Source organism: Manis javanica, chromosome 4 (genome assembly GCF_040802235.1).
Source record: "Manis javanica isolate MJ-LG chromosome 4, MJ_LKY, whole genome shotgun sequence".
NCBI lineage: Eukaryota > Metazoa > Chordata > Mammalia > Pholidota > Manidae > Manis > Manis javanica.
Window position 1 is genome coordinate 168,217,515 of NC_133159.1, and position 20,961 is coordinate 168,238,475.

Below are 20,961 nucleotides of genomic sequence, written 5' to 3' on the forward strand. Positions count from 1 at the left end.
TAAAATTCCAACTGTGTAAATAGCTAATATTAGCCCAGGACTTAAGAAAACATCTTGAGGTTGTAGTACCTTTTGGTGTATCTAATTTATTTTGATTTGTTAGGTCATCCACCTGAGAGTGGGTTGCAGGCATTGTATTTTTAACCACAGGTTCTCAAACTTCTGATCGTACATCATGATTTGGAGGGTTCCATAGACTGCCTGTCTTGCCTTATTTTTCTTGCTGGATAACTTGCTGAGCATTAACTGGAGAGCATGGGACTGCTTTTGAATAGTAATGAATCATAAATAAGTAACAAATTTATGCCTGAAAGAAAAGTACAGGTACTGATGTTATTAATGATACTTTGTTAAAGTGAACTTCTGGGTTACACATTAGTAATCATTGCTTTGTCTATAATTAACCTCCAACTTGACTTAGGTGTGTTTTGGGCTCACAAATATACCATCAGTATGCATAATTTGGGGTGATAAGAGACTCTTGAGCCAAAGATACAAAACTCTGGGAGAAAAACAAAGCCTTTTGAGTTAGACCAAGTGCCAGAGACTCAGATTGGCATCCGCTCTGAGCACTAAGCATAGGTAACCGCTGATAGCAGAAGTGCACCAGGGCGGTATAAACAGCTGCGCAGGACAGAGGCACAATACTCATTTCATAACACCCTAAGATGTGTACATTGCCCTGGAAATGGCATAGCATTCAGTTTTGTTAGTTGGATCAGAAGATATAATTTGTATCCCCGTTACTGGCGAAAGCCACCTAATACTCAGACTGAGACCCAAATGTGATGCCCTGCCAGCCTTTGACAATGGTTACCGCTAAGAGGGCAGTTTTAAAATGTCAAAAGATTTTGACTCAAAAAGATAATAGGTTTGCATAGAGATGTAAAATGTAACTATTTCTAAGGCATGATTACTGTTTTTGCTGATAGTAACTATATTTTATCTTTTTACTAAGTAAGCAGCCTGCTGCCCAGAAGGTTCTAGAAATCTTAAACCAAGTACAAAATTATGACTATGCTGTAGAGCATTTGATGAGAGAAATTGGGACTGTCTAAATGAGGTCCCTGACCAGGATTGTTTCTGCTAGGTGGATAGCATTTTTTCCTGATTTTAACTCACGGAAATTACAGAATGTCTATCTCATCTCTTTGGAAGCTGTTTCTGGCCAATGTTTAGTATTTATAAGTATTTTCTAAGTTTTACTTTAATTAATTAATTGAAAAACTCCCTTTCTTGATGATTAAGGCAGAAATTGAAATTCTTTATCTGTAAATGGCTGTGTCTGGTATCCTCACAAATGATAATTCTCTGTGTATGGGAAACACCATTCCACAGCATTTGGTAGGTAAGGTAGCTGAACACCAGGCGGCAGCAGCAGGACTAGGTTTTAAGGGAAGAGACAAACCTCAAGATATTTAAAAATTTAATCAGATAATCAAATATAGTCTCAAAAGGAGGAGCTGCAACATAGTTCTTTTGTTTTCCCTTTGTTCCTTGGCTCTTTCTGAAATGATCTTTATTCCCTAAAACGGAAGGTTTACTGTCTAATAGGAAAATCATAATCGGATTTGTAATGTTTTTTGGCCAAGTTAGTAATTTTTCCTTTCCAAAGTGTGTTTGACTCTATTGAAAAAGTAGCATATTTTATAGATCTCAGAAAGTAGTTATATTAAATACTATTGTTATTCAGTATGCTATTTTTTATTTAAATAAGTCTTAAAGTCTCAAATAGTGGCAAGGCAGTAAAAAATTCTTTATTAGGGTTTTGTTTATGTTGAAATAAATAACAGTAAAATAACGGAATTTTACCTGTATACAAAATTATGGTCATTTAAGGTAAAGATTATCAGAGGGAGTGAATTGAACTGTATAGCATTGTAATGATAGTCCAAGTATTCTGGTGTGGAAGAAATTGTAGAATCTCATTTTAAAGTGATGTCTTGTGAACCCTCTGATTCTCGGTGACATGCTCCATAGTGAGAGACAACTCTTTTCTCGATTCTGTAAATGCCAGCTGTTCTCTCCATACCATTTCATAGTTCCTAGTAGATAAAGAACACATGAAATCCTGGGAATCCTTAAAAATTCTCATCTGTGATATTCAGGTGCTATCTGTAGATAATTGCTAAAATATTTTTTGGTTAAAATAATGTCTGAAAAATGTGTGCGTTTTTTAATACCTCATCTGCTAGTTATATAGTATGATTGGAGTCTAGCTGAAGGTGTCTATATTTGTTTCTTAGGGCTCCTGTAACAAAATGCCATAAACTGGGAGGCTTAAAACAACATAAATTTGTTCTCTCACAGTTCAGGAGGCCAGAAATCCAAAATCAAGGTGTGGGCAGGATCACACTCCCTCTGAAGCCTCTAGGGAGGATCATTCTGTGACTATTGTGTCTTGTGACAGCATAGCTTCAGTGTCTGCCTCCATCTTCACATGATGTCCCCCTGTTTGTCTCTTTGTCTCTCTTCTCTTCTTATAAGGACACCAGTCATACTGGATTAAGGGCCCACCCTACTCCATATGACCTCATTTTAACTAATTACATCTTCAGTGACCCTCTTTCCAAAGGTCATAATCTAAGGTACTATGGGGTTAGGACTTTAACATACTTTTTCTCGTGACACAGTTCAACTTGTAATGGTGCCTCACTAAGACTGATTGTCTTATTTTCTCTTATGGGCTATGGCTTAAATTTTAAATAGGGTTATTTAGATTTGAGTGGGATGGATTTATCAGACCACTGATGCTTCTATAAATGTTGGTACAGATAATCTTTCTGTGGGTAATAAAGAGTGAGCATTCTCTAAAATTGATGCAACGCAAGAAACACTTAAGGATCTGCTCTATGAAAGGCACTGTCTTGTATGTTGGAGACACAAGGGTTGTTAAGACATGGTTCTTGTTCTGTAAGAAGTTAGGGTTTATTGACAGAATCCAGACTGTAGTCCCAAAATAAACCTAAATGAAGTCTCATTGATAGACTGTTTTAAGGTAGCTTTTATTTGTAAATATAAATAGCTAAATAGTTTCAAGAATAAGAATTAATGCAGGAATTCTTATTGTAGACAATCATAACTTCTGGCAACTTCTGGCACATCAGTATGCCCAGGCAAGCTCTTTCATCCTCAGAATATACAATTTAGGATTTCCCCAAAGGTGTTTTGGCATCGGTGTACCATGTGTTCATGGTTTATATATATGATGGCTCTAAGGCCCCTTTCTTGGTGAATCTGCAGAGATTAAATGTGTAGATTCTCCCTGAAAGCAATAGAACTCAGTTTCATGTTTAATAAAGATGTTTGCTAAAATATTAATCTTCCATAGCAGTTAGTCTTCAAAGACAAAGTGTTGTGGCATTCCACTAGCCCACTATAGTTTATTATAGTTTAAACTATATATTACATGGTTATCTCCAGAGAGTTCAGAGTGCCTTGCACTGATGGCCCCTAAAAGGGTAGAAATGAGCTAAAAATATTTCACCAACTTTTTTGGTTGGGAAACTTTTGAGTAGGTAAATATTTTCCTCAGGGACATTCATTGAGTCTGAAGGAGGATTTTGATTTTACCTAAGGATTCTGTGTCTCAACCCAAAATTCTTTTACACCATGAATCATTCATATACATATATTTTGGAGGGGGAGACGTATCTCTAATGATAGTTAAATCTTTTTTCAGACAAGCAGAAAACTATTGAATTAAAATTTCCATTCTTAAACTGACATCTAATCAGTGACCCAGCTTATCCCAAAGCCAAAGAAATTGTATTGTCAGCCAAGTAGTTATTTAATTGCAATACTTTGATTAGGTTAACTTTGCTCACAGTATTGCCCTTAGAGATATGGCAGCATAAATTTTATTATGGCCATTTACCCTGGCGTATAGTCTTGTCTTTCTGGTTGCCATTCTTTCAAGAAAGATCCACTGAATCTGGAAAAGGTCTAGAGACTCACTACTATAGTGTTTAGGGAAGAGGGTAGAGTAGATTCCATCAGATTCTTTCATTCTGCAGAAATGAAGGGTGGATCAAGGCAAGGAGATGGGGCTGTCATGGTAGGCGAGGGGGAGTGACTGACTATCACCTGTGATAGATGATTTAAAGATTTTAGTCTGCTAAATGGTTAATCCCCAATCTTGCTTTATTTTTATATACCAAGTCTTTAAACCTTAATATCTGTTATGTGGCTGGATACAAGGGAGAAAGTGGCTTTCTTATATTGGTATTTTCATTGACTCTGAATTTGTAAACAAGTTAGAAAAATTTGACCATCTTATTAGGAAATAATTCTCGGTATTGGTGTTAGATAGATATCTGAAGAATCTTTATGTATGTCATTTATTGATTTGTTTTACATACCATTTCCTAAGGAGTTTCTTCTAGCTGCAAGGGGCTTCATTGTGCTTCTCTGAATGTGCATTTTCTCAAAAAACTTCAGGCTTCACTATATCAATGAGTGGAAATGACTTGGGGGATGAAAAAGGCTCCTGTAGACTAGAATAAAAGGTAGATCTAAAAAGAAAATGGAAAATGTTTTTTTACTTTGTTTAGCCTCCTTCAAATTTGGTATCTTTCTAGATGTAATTTGAGGAAAATTTTATTCAAATAAAAAGGCATCTGGAACCTTTTGTACTTCTTAGGTCTTCAGTGGTGTTATACGAGAGAGTTGTTTTCTTAACTATTAAAAAGGAATCAGAAAAATATTCCTTTCGAGTCAGAAAATAAGGTCACAATAGAAATTTGATGCTGTTCCTTCCTCTCCACTCTACTACCATGAGAATAATCAGTATAACCAATGTCTTAAAGCACAGATTCATTCCAAAAAAAATCTTTACTATCACTGCTTATTTAGCTCTCCCAACCTGAAGTTAAAATCAAATCTCTATTGGATTTAATGGGGCCTATTTTTTCTGAAATCTTATCAGATAGGCAAGTGACAAAGATAATTTTGTTCATTCTATAGCCATTAAAAAAAAATCTTGACCTTGTTCCTTTGTACAACATCTTTTATATGTCTAGGCAACAGGAAAGGATAAATTCACAGAGGGAAGAGATAGAACGACAGCGGAAAATGTTAGCAAAGCGGAAACCTCCTGCAATGGGACAGGCCCCTCCAGCAACCAATGAGCAGAAGCAGCGGAAAAGCAAGACCAACGGAGCCGAAAACGAAACGTATGTTTTTATTGACATGAGCTGTGAGATGTTGTAATGTCCCCCAACATACAAAAAGTTCTCTTGAATGACACTGGGAAAAAATGATAAATCATCAAAAAAATGATAATGGAGATTTCTAGAGTTTCGCCATTCTTTTTAGTTACACTAATGGATTTGCTTAACTCATATAAAAGTCATATAAGAGCAACTCATTTTCTTAGTTCTGATATTATTTAGGGAGTTTGGAATGAGAGAGAAGTAGTGTCACTTGACATCATGATCTTTGACTGCTCTTGTAACAAATGTGAGGTCATTAAGGTATTCAAATGGTGTAATAGTGTATGTGTAGTTCTAGGTTATGATATGTTGGTATCCTGTTAGAGGGATTTCCTGGCCAATATTTTCAGACTGAAGAATGCTCTTTACTGGTCAGAGAGTACTTAACTACAGTCACTAACTTAGGAGTAAGCTAAGAAAACATAGGTTTTATTTTAGGAAGGGACAACTCTTGACATCACTATTATTTTTTCCTGTTCTGGGGACCTAAGGAAAACACCAGTCAGTATCTTGAAGTTCAGTGTAGTCATCTTTTTCACTGCCAATCAACAATTATTACATAGCTACCATGTGTGGGATGGATAGAACATCCTGAGTATAGATGCCTGCCTTTTTTGCTCCTGCCCCATGTCAGATTTCCCAGATTTGATCATTGAATTTTTGACTACTAAAGGAGTCTTCCTCTGGGACAGGAGTTGGCAAGCCTTTTCTATAATGGGCCAGATGGTTAATCCTTCAGGCTTTGCAGGCTAGCAGGTCTTTGTTGCAACTATTCTACTGCTGTAGCCTGAAAGTAGCCATAAATGATGCATAAATGAATGGATGTGGTTGTGTTTCAATAAAACTATTGAGAGAAGCAGGTCATGAAGTGAATGACCCACAGGCTATAATTTGCCAACAAGGCAGAAACTGCCAAACCATTAGAATTGGCATGGGAAATAACACCTATGTATTACTTGCCCGTTTACAATATTTCTTGCCTTCCTTGAAGACATTTAAGCCATCACCTCTGTGTTCAAGAGGCTTTCACATTAAAAAGGGAAAAAAAAGATCTTTAAATAAGTAGTGTACTCAACCTCTAAAGAATTGATGTTAATCACGAAGTGGTTTCTGAATTGGATGTTTGAAGTTTAAAATGTATATTTTTATAGAAATAGTCATTGGTATGGTACTCAGTCTTTCTGTCATGGCCTATGCTTGTTTTTCATGGGAAAAAGAAATTTTATAAAGCTGACATTGTGTGTGAAAATAAGTTTCAGGTATAAAGATAGCCACAGATAAAAGATAATGATAACGTATAATTTATTGACTCATGTCTTTTGCCTTATGTTTTCATAGCAGTTCACAAAAATGTATTAGCCCATAATCTACCCTAAGTATAATAATACTTTTATTACACCATTGTTAGAAGTTTATCACATCTTAGATATATATCTATCTTTATTCTGATGAGGAAAATGGCTTAACACCACTCCTCACCCCCTGCACACCCAATGTGTTGGGGGGCCTTTTCCTTGACGTACATTTGTAAGTCTTTCTTAAATGCTTATTGTATACTTGGCCCTATTGTGGACATTGGAGATACAGAACAAAAGGGTAGAGCCCCAGCCTTAGGAGCTCACAGCTTATTTAGAAGAAATGAACAGATGCATAATCTAATAATTACATTAAGTCTAGTGATAAAAAGTGTGCATAGTGAATAAGCTTAGAAAATATCTTCATTCTTATATGACTCTGGGTATTTTTTAACTAGATCATAAATAAAAAAAACATGTCCTTTAAAAGGTCCAAGTAGGAGCCCAGATTTGAAAGATTCTCCAGGCAGATATTGTACGCATTAATCTGATCATTGTTTTCTTTCGTGACTCTATTGTGAAGGGACTCTCCCCCCAGTATTACTTGAAAATTATTTGATGACAGTGCATGAAATCATTGACTTAGGAGTAATAGAGAAGACATAGGTTGCTTCCTTCCATAGAACAATAATTAGAATTCAGTCTAGGCCAGGAATGTGTTAGTAAGCAGTTACCATCTGGAGTCCTGTGTAAAATTCAAACTGGAAGGCCTTTGGTCCAGTTTTTAATTAGAGTGTCTGTGATTTGGCTCATTCCTTTGGCCAGAAGTCAGAAACAGCCCTCTAGAGTCTTGGAGTGAGTCACATTATCCTTTGCTGGTATGCAGCCTATTTCAGGCAGAGAAAATTCTTAACTATGGTTTTTCATTTCTCCCTTTTTTACTGTGATATAAAGTAATGGATGTAATATTTCTGGAGAATATTAAAGGTATATTCTATAATATTGACAGATAGATGTAACAGCCCTAGGTGTATTTCTTTTTGTTACTTGTTTTCTGTAAGTCAGACCTCAGAGGCTGTGTGGCCCTTCGTCGTTGATAGAATTGAATAGCTGTTTCTTCTTTCTCCTGCCATTTAGAATATCAGTGAGATCTAAAACTTTAAAGTATATATGTGTGCTTCTAGAATGTTTAGAGGCTGAAGGTGGAGGAGTAAGGTATCACTTCTGATATGCTCCTCCTTGAGACATGAGGATGCAGTTGGGGTAGGTGGAACAGGAAACACGTGATTACACATCAAGTCAGCCCTTTGAGAATTGTATGTAGCATTTTACAATTTATAGATTCTTCTTATGTTCTTATTTAATAGACACCACAGCTTTGTCAAATAGGTATCATTACTTGCTACATTTTTAGGAAGCTAAGACTTCAGAGGTTAAAGTTGCTTGCCCAAGGTCACATGGCCAGTGTCCCAGGTTGTATTTTGAGCTCGAGACTCTAAATCATGGATTCTTTCTTCTGTATTGTTCCTTCTCATTAGTATAGTATCAAGGTAAAAAAATAATCATATCCATTGACTATTTTACCCTTCAAAAATTTTTTAGGCCTACAATTTTTGGCATTCTCTCCAAATGGGTTTTCATCTGGGTGATATATGGGACAAAACTTACTTTATAAATGTAAAAATACAGCTCATTTATTTTTCTCATTTTTTAAAATAAATTAGACTTGGCTTTAAAGTCCTTCCTTCACATCACATCTTATAAATCGCAGACATCTTCTCCTGTCAAAGTATTGCAAAATAATCTTTTAGTCATTTTAATTAAGAGACTGAATAGCATGCTTTGGTATTTCTCTTTACACAGGCCCACTATAATTTTAAATAATTTATTGGAATTACTACCATTATTTTCCAGGTTAACGTTAGCGGAATACCATGAACAGGAAGAAATCTTCAAACTCAGATTGGGTCATCTTAAAAAGGTAAGTATAATGAGAAAATCTATCTGGAGACATGTAATTTTTAGTTTACATGTAGTGTTGAAGCTGTTTGGTTCTTGGGGCAAATTTAACAGTTTCATGTACCTGCTGGTATCTTGCCATCACTTTCTGTAGTCACATCCTGTATTCTAATGGTGAGTTTGTGTCTTTGCATTTTTGAGTCAGTTCGAGCCACCACATGCTAGTACTTTTTCTACTGCTGATGTACTGGTAGATAATTCTGTTAACCAAGGCTTTGTAAGTCGTTATCCTTATTGTAAAATTAAATATACAATTAAAGCAGGTGATCTTTTGAAAACTCTTGTGGTATTTTAAATTATATAGCAGTTCCTATCTCTTGCTAAACTGGCTAAGAAGAGGTCTTGTACCAACAGTATTATAACACAAAGGCACCTACATAGAATTTGTTATTGATGATGTTCATGGAGTTCTTTTAGATGTAGATAGGTTATCTCTTAGATTGAACAGCCCCGTATATTTTTGGTAGGTGCTGCTTATGGTGATGAGGTTCAATAATATTTAGTAAACTGTTTGTGTGTGTTTTTTCCCTATGAGTTTCTCAGATCTTGTTGTATCAGTGGAACCTAAGTATCAAGTATAATCTGTACTTACAGAACAGAACTAGATAGAGAACCTGATTTTTGTTTTAAAAAAAAAAAGATTGCATGCCTTTATATGTACTTAAACAAAACATTTGTGGAAACTTACACGAGAAACTTAACAGTAGTTATACCTATAGGGAGGAGGGTACAGGGAGCAGAGGACTTCTTTCCTGTTGTACTCTGTATAGTTTGGATTTTATTTTTCTATGGGCTTGTTTTTTATCAAAATTCTAGTTCTTGAAAGAACCTTTTTCAGTGCAAAACATCTTCATTTAGCTTTTCACAAGAGAAATGTCTGCTGTTTTTGAAATGAGATTCTAAAAAGATAAGGCTTCCCGTGTTTTGAGCTATTTCTTTCCTTTTCACTTTAGGAAGAAGCAGAGATCCAGGCAGAGCTGGAAAGGCTAGAAAGAGTTAGAAATCTACATATCAGGGAACTAAAAAGGATACATAATGAAGATAATTCACAGTAAGCAACCTGGGGGTATGTTGGGTTGGAGATTGCTGAGCACTCTCTGACATGAATGGTCTCGAATGGTGTTTTTGCTTCATATAAATTTGGTAAATGATTCCAGTGTATTTAGCTCTACTATAAGATGTAATACAGTGTTAACAAAATTATGATTTGCTTTAGTTTAACCAGTAGCATTTTACATGAGTAGGGGGGTCTCTAAAACAATATAGCTTTGCAGTTGTAAATGGCTGAGATAACACTGTATGTCCAGATTTACCTACAGAATGTTACTAAAGGGAAGCGTAGGTGACAGTGTGGTGTTGTGGAAAGATTGCTGGGTTGAGGTGACACCCAGTTTCCAAATGATCTTTAAGGGCCACTGGAGTGTTGAGGTTTTAAGCAAAACTCTAATGTTCAGCACATTAAATGTAGGTAAATGCTCACTTCTGTTTATATGTCATTAAAGGGATTGAGACTGCAAAGTAGATTGCACATGGGAAATGGCTTCTGTCTGTAAGCTGCTCTTTCCCACATCTTTCTGATTCTGAGACATGAAATTGTTTTCTTTTTGTTTTTGTTTTGCATAGCTACAGCTTGTATATTTTTGTTTGGCCAGTGTGAGCAATAGACTTTTCTTTCTGTAAAGAGCAGGCAACAGCAGTTACCATTACTGAGCAGTCTCTGTGTGTCAGGCATAGTGCTAAGTGCCCTTATGTTCTGTCATTTAATCTTCATGAAATCCAATGAGGTAGGTCATCTTCAGTACATAGATTTAAAAATAGGCTTAGAGAAAATAAGTTAACTCACCCAGGAGCCTGTAACTAGTGTGATCAAGCAGAGTTAAACTTGGGTCTGACTCCAAAGCTCTCCACCATGCAGTCCTGTTTCTCCATGGCATGCTGCTTTCTCAGAATCAGCCTAAAGAAACTTCAGGATTAATAATGGGGCTGTTTAAGATCAGGAATGAGGTAGAAATATTTTAATTTTTTTTGCCAGATTCTCTAATTTCTTTGTCTTACTATTAGAAAACAACACAAGACAGGATCCTATATGGGGAATACAGTTATATCATGAAGACTTTCCGTCTTAAGAAAACAAATATACATAGAATATGTGACTCATTTTATAATCAAATCCAGTTTTATGGCCATGGGAACATCTTTGAATCTCACACACATACACACACACACTTCCTAGCAGGACTAAACATCTTTGAAGATCACACACACACATATACTTCCTAGCAGGACCGAACATCTTTGAATCACACACACACACACACACACACACACACGCGCACGCACGCACGCACACACACACACACACACACGACCGAGGCACACACACACACATATACTTCCTAGCAGGACCGAACATCTTTGAATCACACACACACACAGGACCGAACGTCTTTGAAACACACACACACACACATATACTTCCTAGCAGGACCGAACATCTTTGAAACACACACACACACACAGACACACACACACACACAGGACTGAACATCTTTGAAACACACACACAGACACACACACACACACACAGGACCGAACGTCTTTGAAACACACACACACACACATATACTTCCTAGCAGGACCGAACATCTTTGAAACACACACAGACACACACACACAGGACCGAACATCTTTGAAACACACACACACACACACAGGACCAAACATCTTTGAAACACACACACACACACACACACATTCTCTCTCTCTCTCTCTCTCTCTCTCTCTCTCTCTCTCTCTCTTCCTACCAGGACTGAAAGGGAGGGAGCTCAGTAGAGCACCCCCTACCCCCCACTTCTTAGCAGGACCGGAAGGCAGGAAGGTCAGTAGAGCCCACAGGTCTAACTGTTGCTGTGCTATACCACCCCTTGTGGCTCCAGCCAATGCTGTTCATGGTAACAATGCTGTCTTTTTGAACTATGTAACTTTATGTGCAGAATTAACTGTATTGGTGTTAAGTGCCAAGCTGTCGACAGTAGCTAAAATCATACGTATAAAATGTTAGATAATCTGGGAATTTTACAAATATGGGAGATTGTGTAGTTCTTGACCTCAGGATGTTATATATTCCCTGTTCCCACAGATTCAAAGATCATCCAACGTTAAATGACAGATATTTGTTGTTACATCTTCTGGGTAGAGGAGGTTTCAGTGAAGTTTACAAGGTAAGTATGTGGGACTGGGTGCAAAGACTGAGGATTAAATCACTGGTTATTACCACCTTAGAGAACATTTACAATAGTGATAACTGTGGGTTGATATCTTTTGACTGAAATTCAAAAACTTTTAAGAACCTGTATCTTCGGGAGAACTGCTTTTAGTAAGCTTAGGTAACTAATAAGCAGGATACAATATTTTGCCCTGCTTTCAAGTTTAAAAATAAAAATATAAAAATAAATACAAATTTAAAAAAAACAAAAAGGAAAAACAGTGCTCCTGGTAGTGGAATTACGGTAGTTTTTATTCTGTTTCTATACTTTCTGCCTTATCTACTTTTGGTAGAAGTGGTTATGTGCTACTTTTATTCTCATAAACTTTTTTTTTTAATAGATGTGCTTAAGTTAATTCTTACTTGAAAACCTGTTTTTGTTTTTAAAATGTTCGCTTTTCTAAGAGCAGTAGTAGCTGGTATTCTGAAGGCGCATCCTGGCTGAGAGTGCTTCAGTTGGGCCAGCAGCCTCCAGTTGATTCTTAGTAAAGGGGGAATAGAGGAATTCAGCCAGCTTTAAATGTAGCAAAGGCCCATAACATCTTCCCAGCCACAGCTACATAAATTTCTCCACATGTTTCTGGCCCCAGGCTTTTTAAATGCAGAATTGATTTATTAATTGGTCTTTACTGCATGACCCTTGTAATGCCCTCTTTTCTAAGGTGCAGTTTTCATTGTTATGATTTAGGTCATGCCCATATAGACTTATATAAGGGAACTCTTCTGAGTAAAATAATTAGTTTCATTTCAGATGAAACAGTAAAAACTAGTTATACCATTTTCCCTTTTTTAATGTTAATTTTTTATTGTATATACTTAAAATTCACCCTTTTAACTTTTTAAGTGGATAATTCAGTGGCATTTAGTATATACATAATGTTGTGCATTATTTTTAGTGTACTGCTTGCTGGGTTTGGTTTTGTAGTATTTTATTCATATTTTTTAATCAATGTTCGTAAGTGGGCCTGGTTCATAGTCATCTTTTGCATATAGGCAGCACTGTTTAGTTTTGATATCAGAGTTATCCAAGAATGAACTGTGAAATTCCTCTTTTCCTATGCCTGGAATGCTTTGCATTACACAGGAATTGCTGGCTTCTGTAACGGTTAGAGCTGACTCAGAGCCGCCTGGGTAGGTGTCAATTTAGAAGAAAATGAACACCTTTTCAGTTCCTTTTACAGATACTGATCTATTCATATTTCTCCCCCCTTCTTAAGTCACTTTTGATAATTAAATTTTTCTGGAAAATCTGTTTCATCTTGACTTAAAAATATCATCTGTACCATAGTTATTTCTCTTTTCTTATGAAATGTTTATTTTTGTATCTCATGACTAATAGGCCAGAGATGAGGCAATGTTTTACTTCTTTAAGAATCCATTTTGTATTTTGTTGATCAAATCTACGGTTTGATTTTTCTATTTCATTAGCTTTTGCCTTAGCCCCTTCCTTCTGTTGTCTTTATTTTTACTTGTTTTCACTCTTGAGTCATATGCTTAATTTATTTTTAATTTTTGGTAATTTTTTTTAATGTGGTTGAAAAACAAAACTTGCCATTGTAGCCATTTTAATTGTACTGTTCAGTAGTGTTAGGTATGTTCATGTTGTTCTGAAACAGGTCCCAAGAACTTTGCCATCTTGCAAAACTGAGACACTGCCACCCCTCCTTTTCCCGTCCCGATCCCTGGTAGCCAACATTCGGTTTTGATGAATTTGACTGCTTTTAGACACTTCATGTAAGGGGAATCAGTGTTTGTTTTTTTGTATTAATGGCTTATTTCACATAGCATAATCTTCTCAAAGCTCATCCATGTTGAAGCATGTGACAGGATTTCCTTCTTTTTGAGGCTGAATAATATTCCACTGTATATGTATACTTCATTTTCTTTATCCATTCATCCTCAGTGGGCATTTGGGGTGCTTCCTCCTGGTGTTTGTTGGGAGTAGTGCTCCTTTGAACATGTACATGCATACATCTCTTCAGGACTGTGCTTTCGGTTCTTTCGACTGTATACCCAGAAGTAGGACTGCTCCTTTTTTTTTTTTTTTTTTTTTTTTGAGAGGGCATCTCTCATATTTATTGATCAAATGGTTGTTAACAACAATAAAATTCAGTATAGGGGGGTCAACGCTCAATGTACAATCATTAATCCATCTCAAGCCTAATTCCCGTCAGTCTCCAATCTTCTGAAGCATAACGAACAAGTTCTTACATGGTGAACGAATTCTTACATAGTGAATAAATTCTTACATGGTGAACAGTACAAGGGCAGTCATCACAGAAACTTTCGGTTTTGATCATGCAATATGACCTATAAACAATCAGGTCAAATATGAATATTCGTTTGATTTTTGTACTTGATCTATATGTTGATCCCCCATTTCTCCTACTATTACTATTATTTTTATTTTTAATAAAATGCTGAAGTGGTAGGTAGATGCAAGATAAAGGTAGAAAACATAGTTTAGTGCTGTAAGAAGGCAAATGTAGATGATCAGATGATCAGGTGTGTGCCTATGGACTAAGTATTAATCCAGGCTAGACAAGGGCATCAAGACATCCACGGATGCAGAAGATTTCTCTCAAAGCAGGGGGGGTGAGGTTCTGAGCCTCACCTCTGTTGATCCCCAAATTCTCACCTGATGGCCCCCCTGCGACTGTGCCTGTCTTAGGTTGTTCCTCCCTTGAGGAATCTTACCCGTCTCTGGCTAACCAGTCATCTTCCGGGGCCATACAGGGAAATGTAAAGTTGGTAAGTGAGAGAGAAGCCATATTGTTTGCAAAGGTTAGCTTTTTACTTCTTTGCAGATTTATGCCCTGTGGCTTCTATGCCCAGCACTTGTCTCAAGGTATCTTTACCACCTGGAGGAATTATGATACTCGGTAAATTCGATATGAGGCACGAATTCTATTTAAGGGTTGTAATTAGGAAGGAAGAAGAAAAGCTATAGATGTAGCATACGAAGGAAACTTGGGAGGATTGATTATTTCTTTGACATATCTTCTTGTATAGTACCTTAAGTATGTATAGGTTTTAAACTACTAACTAATTTGCACACATATATTAACATAATAGGAATACGGTGACATAAACAAAGCAAATCTATAATTACCATCCATCTCCAGTGAAGCCAAGAAAACCATTTAGGCACCCTAGGCATTTGTGAAAATTTATCTATGATATGATGGATATTGTCCAACTGTACTTGAACCATCAGACAAATTAAAGCAGCCCATTTCTGGGATCTGTTCACATCCCATATGTTCTTTTAACCATAGATAGTCTATAGTCATGAGATTTTGGAGTGCTACAACTTGCACCCCTCCCAACTCCTGGTTGAGTTCCAACAGTACAGATCCGGTCAAATTCGTTGTCTCACTGTATGCACATGCCAACCTAGACATCTCCCTCCTCATTCTTATGGCAAGTCCAGGAGATGGTGGGCTGGATGCAGCCACAACCACAGCATCGTCCGGATCCCTGTGGAGGCTTTTTGATGATCATCCCCCTGCACAAGTCCTCCAGAGAGTGCTGATGCCGGAAGCTCCTCCTCATATCGTATCTTAGTTCATTTTCTGGGTATCCAAGCTAGGCCTTGATCTCCTGCATAGAAACAAACAGACCCTTTGCCCACACTTTGACATGCCCTCTATACCACTGTGCAGAACTCATTGGAGGTCAGCGCACAGTAACTGCTTTTTTTTTTTTTTTTTTTTTAATTTTTAATCTACACTTACATGAAGAATACTATGTTTACTATGCTCTCCCCTATATCAGGTCCCCCCTAACAACCACATTACGGTTACTGTCCATCAGCTTAGCAAAATGTTGTAGAGTCACTACTTGTCCTCTCTGTGTTGTGCAGCCCACCCTCCCCTTGCTCCCTCCCCCCCATGCATGCTAATCTTAATAACCCCCTTTTTCTTCCCCCCCCTTATCCCTCCCTGCCCATCCATCCTCCCCAGTTCCTTTCCCTTTGGTACCTGTTAGTCCATTTTTGGGTTCTGTAATTCCACTGCTGTTTTGTTCCTTCAGTTTTTCCTTTGTTCCTATACTCCTCAGATGAGTGAAATCATTTGGTATTTCTCTTTCTCCGCTTGGCTTATTTCACTGAGCATAATACTCTCCAGCTCCATCCATGTTGCTGCAAATGGTTGGATTTTTCCACTTCTTATGGCTGAGTAATATTCCATTGTGTATATGTACCACATCTTCTTTATCCATTCATCTACCGATGGACATTTAGGTTGCTTCCAATTCTTGGCTATTGTAAATAGTGCTGCGATAAACATAGGGGTGCATCTGTCTTTCTCAAACTTGATTGCTGCGTTCTTAGGGTAAATTCCTAGGAGTGGGATTCCTGGGTCAAAAGGTAGGTCTGTTTTGAGCATTTTGATGAACCTCCAAACTGCTTTCCACAATGGTTGAACTAATTTACATTCCCACCAGCAGTGTAGGAGGGTTCCCCTTTCTCCACAGCCTCGCCAACATTTGTTGTTGTTTGTCTTTTGGATGGCAGCTATCCTTACTGGTGTGAGGTGATACCTCATTGTAGTTTTAATTTGCATTTCTCTGATAATTAGCGATGTGGAGCATCTTTTCATGTGTCTCTTGGCCATCTGTATTTCTTTTTTGGAGAACTGTCTGTTCAGTTCCTCTGCCCATTTTTTAATTGGGTTATTTGTTTTTTGTTTGTTGAGGCGTGTGAGCTCTTTATATATTCTGGACGTCAAGCCTTTATCGGATCTGTCATTTTCAAATATATTCTCCCATACTGTAGAGTTCCTTTTTGTTCTATTGATGGTGTCTTTCGCTGTACAGAAGCTTTTCAGCTTAATGTAGTCCCACTTGCTCATTTTTGCTGTTGTTTTCCTTGCCCGGGGAGATATGTTCAAGAAGAGATCACTCATGTTTATGTCTAAGAGGTTTTTGCCTATGTTTTTTTCCAAGAGTTTAATGGTTTCATGCCTTACATTCAGGTCTTTGATCCATTTGGAGTTTACCTTTGTATATGGGGTTAGACAATGGTCCAGTTTCATTCTCCTACATGTAGCTGTCCAGTTTTGCCAGCACCATCTGTTGAAGAGACTGTCATTTTGCCATTGTATGTCCATGGCTCCTTTATCAAATATTAATTGACCATATATGTTTGGGTTAATTTCTGGGGTCTCTAATCTGTTCCACTGGTCTGTGGCTCTGTTCTTGTGCCAGTACCAAATTGTCTTGATTACTATGGCTTTGTAGTAGAGCTTGAAGTTGGGGAGTGAGATCCCCCCTACTTTATTCTTCTTTTTCAGGATTGCTTTGGCTATTCGGGGTCTTTGGTGTTTCCATATGAATTTTTGAATTATTTGTTCCAATTCATTGAAGAATGTTGCTGGTAATTTGAGAGGGATTGCATCAAATCTGTATATTGCTTTGGGCAGGATGGCCATTTTGACGATATTAATTCTTCCTAGCCATGAGCATGGGATGAGTTTCCATTTATTAGTGTCCCCTTTAATTTCTCTTAAGAGTGACTTGTAGTTTTCAGAGTATAAGTCTTTCACTTCCTTGGTTAGGTTTATTCCTAGGTATTTTATTCTTTTTGATGCAATGGTGAATGGAATTGTTTTCCTGATTTCTCTTTCTATTGATTCGTTGTTAGTGTATAGGAAAGCTACAGATTTCTGTGTGTTGATTTTGTATCCTGCAACTTTGCTGTATTCCGATATCAGTTCTAGTAGTTTTGGAGTGGAGTCTTTAGGGTTTTTTATGTACAGTATCATATCATCTGCAAATAGTGACAGTTTAACTTCTTCTTTACCAATCTGGATTCCTTGTATTTCTTTGTTTTGTCTGATTGCCGTGGCTAGGACCTCCAGTACTATGTTAAATAACAGTGGGGAGAGTGGGCATCCCTGTCTGGTTCCCGATCTCAGTGGAAATGCTTTCAGCTTCTCGCTGTTCAGTATAATGCTGGCTGTGGGTTTATCATATATGGCCTTTATTATGTTGAGGTACTTGCCCTCTATTCCCATTTTGCTGAGAGTTTTTATCATGAATGGATGTTGAATTTTGTCAAATGCTTTTTCAGCATCTATGGAGATGATCATGTGGTTTTTGTCTTTCTTTTTGTTGATGTGGTGGATGATGTTGATGGATTTTCGAATGTTGTACCATCCTTGCATCCCTGGGATGAACCCCACTTGGTCATGGTGTATGATCCTTTTGATATACTGTTGAATTCTGTTTGCTAATATTTTATTGAGTATTTTTGCATCTACGTTCATCAGGGATATTGGTCTGTAATTTTCTTTTTTGGTGGGGTCTTTTCCTGGTTTTGGTATTAGGGTGATGTTGGCTTCATAGAATGAGTTTGGGAGTATTCCCTCTTCTTCTATTTTGTGGAACACTTTAAGGAGAATGGGTATTATGTCTTCTCTGTGTGTCTGATAAAATTCCGAGGTAAATCCGTCCGGCCCCGGGGTTTTGTTCTTGGGTAGTTTTTTGATTACTGTTTCAATTTCTTTGCTTGTAATTGGTTTGTTTAACTTTTGTGTTTCTTCCTTGGTCAGTCTTGGGAGGTTGTATTTTTCTAGGAAGTTGTCCATTTCTTCTAGGTTTTCCAGCTTGTTGGCATATAGGTTTTCATAGTAGACTGCTCCTTTTTTATACTCATCAAAATGGTTCTTGGTGCTTCCCAGTTACTTCTTAAGTGATTTCTTCATCCAATTTTTTTTCCAAATGTAGTCTTCAAAGGTTTTAACATTTCTGAAATCTAGATACTTCTTGCAATGATGTGTACCTTTAATGTAGTCATTCTTCTGCTGTTCTCTGCTGCCCCAAAGCCCCTCAATGCAGTGGTGGAGCACAGTGACTTGAATTCAAAAATCCGGTGTGGTAGTTGGAGAAAATGACACTTGCAGTATTGTTTGTGCTTTCACAAATTAGATGGTATTTAGTCTAATTTGCAATGACTTGGAATGGTTCCCTATGGCAAAGCCATGATGGTATACATGCTTCCAGGTAGACTTCACACTTTGGGAGAAAAATATAGTTCAAAAGATCGCATTTCTGTGAAATAAGATACTGTGTTTGAACTGAGTGGTTTTTATATTTTAAAACATACTGTTTTAAATTTAGTATAAATTAGAAGTTTGTTTTCTAAGCAACGCTCTCTTGCATAAGGTGCTTTCTTATAGGGAGGTTACATTTTAAAAGATCTTTAGAACAGTCCTCTCCAGTATTCATGGACTGTGTACATCTTGTGCCTGTTACTTTCATCTGTTTGTACAGTTGTGGAAACTGGATAATGAATGGGTGGTAACAGTGTTGGAACTGAAATAGTAGGTTTTTAATCTGAAATTTAAAAACTAAGAAAACTATTTGTTGTAAAGAATTCCCTAATAAATTCTTTTGTATAGTGGAAACCTTTTGTATTAAAATGCTACTTACTTCATCAAATTGTGATTTACACTTAAAACAGCCTCAAAAACCCATCTGTTAACCAGTCCGTGACACAGCACTACCCAGCTGATGGGGAACTTGCCAGTAGTGGTGGTCTTTGGGGAAGGCATGTCTCTTGCTTTGGACAGTGCTGGAGAAGTGACTTGGTGTGACTGACTACAGACATTGTAGGGATCAAAAACTGCTTTTTATTTTATCAGCATATATGGGTGGGACTAAAGGCACAGCTGGTTTTTGTTTTAGTTTTAATGTTTTTAATTTTAATCAACATAGTATTAAAAATTATGAGGTTATTTTCTTAGCAAACATGGCAAAGGGGTATATCCAGATGGGTTATTTCTCAAGGGGGTAGATAGTCTCCATCTCCAGCATTTCAAAAGTGGCAGGACTTACTGCTGAAGCATGTCAAGTCCCAGTGTCAGCTGAGGGAAGAGAGCCAGCCTAATGGAGAGAGGTCCCGAACAGTGTAGATGATGTCTAGAAAGTAAGTTGTTTGGAAGTGACTGTTAAGGCATGGGCTGTCTTTCTCTTTGTTGTATGTCCTTGGTTTTATTTTCTAAACCCCTTGGTGTGCCAGTGTGTCTGGCAATGTCTAAATTATCTGATCACAAGTTTCAAGAAGATTGTTGCAACTGTGAAACAAGTATGTGATGTGTTGTCTTCCTCTGCTGTTTTTATTTAATAATGCATTTTGGACTTTGGGTATGTGGACCTGTTCAATAGAAGCTTCAAGTCAATTGCCTGTAACTCTTGTTAACATTTATCTAGAGTGTAATTTATTCCTTTTTTTTACAGGCATTTGATCTAACAGAACAAAGATATGTAGCTGTGAAAATTCACCAGTTAAATAAAAACTGGAGAGATGAGAAAAAGGAGAATTACCACAAGTAAGTGATCCTGGAGCGCGTCTCAGTTTGCTGAGTTTAGTAACAGTAGCTATGTCAGGAGCTTTATATGCATTGTGTTGTCTGATCCTCATAACTATCCTGAAAGATGGAATAATTTTCCATTTTGCTGATGAGGAAACTGATACAGAATTTGAGTAACAGTTAAGTAATGTCTGAGCTGATATTTAAGTCTAGACTTCCTTTAATCCAAAGCCCGTGCCCTTAACCTCCCTTTCCATTGTGTGTCTAAAGTAAGCTACAGTAAACAAGCCTTAAAAATCAGTGTTGCTTAGCCCTAGAAACCAGATGAGAGTGTCCCTTGGTGGTGTAGGGATCCCAGGGAGCTTTGGGTGGGGCTTTTTCAGCTGCCTCAGTCATTTCATTGCGGGGGATACAATGGGGGGCACCTGGTGTGCCTCATTGGTACTTGTTAGACTGGTTCTGCTCCTCAGCTCTGTGCTCATCTCCCCCATCACAGTTTGCCTGTCTGAAAGATTGCAGGCTCAGTGGCCTGCTTACTGTGTTTGCCTCTCTTCAGAATGCCACTCTGGGCAGCCCTCATCTGTACTTGGAGTGGGGGGTGAGGGGCAGGTTATGATTTCTTTGCACCCCGCAGCGGGAAGCAGGCTGAGCACCAGAACATTGGCATCCGTGGGTACTTGCTTTGGAGGCCACACGCACCTAACCTGCTACTAAGGCCCCACTGTTTCCTGGTACAGGTGCTGAGCTAGACCCATCCTACTCCTGACAGGAGGAGGATACAAAAAACCTTTTGATACAAACAACCACCTCCTTTCTCTAAAAGCAAGTTTTTTCTTATAAATGGTACTTGG

At 37.6% G+C, this 20,961-nt stretch overlaps 1 protein-coding gene across 3 annotated transcripts in view; it reads left to right on the top strand.

Moving 5' to 3' along the window:
* Positions 1–20,961, top strand: part of TLK2 (tousled like kinase 2) — a 111,835-nt gene that overhangs the window by 74,063 nt on the left and 16,811 nt on the right. For all 3 annotated transcript variants that reach the window (XM_036997184.2, XM_036997188.2, XM_036997186.2), the window contains 5 exons: positions 5,022–5,174; positions 8,423–8,489; positions 9,481–9,578; positions 11,667–11,748; positions 20,037–20,128. In XM_036997184.2, the coding sequence (XP_036853079.1) occupies positions 5,022–5,174; positions 8,423–8,489; positions 9,481–9,578; positions 11,667–11,748; positions 20,037–20,128 (492 nt within the window). The remainder of the gene's footprint in view (positions 1–5,021; positions 5,175–8,422; positions 8,490–9,480; positions 9,579–11,666; positions 11,749–20,036; positions 20,129–20,961) is intronic.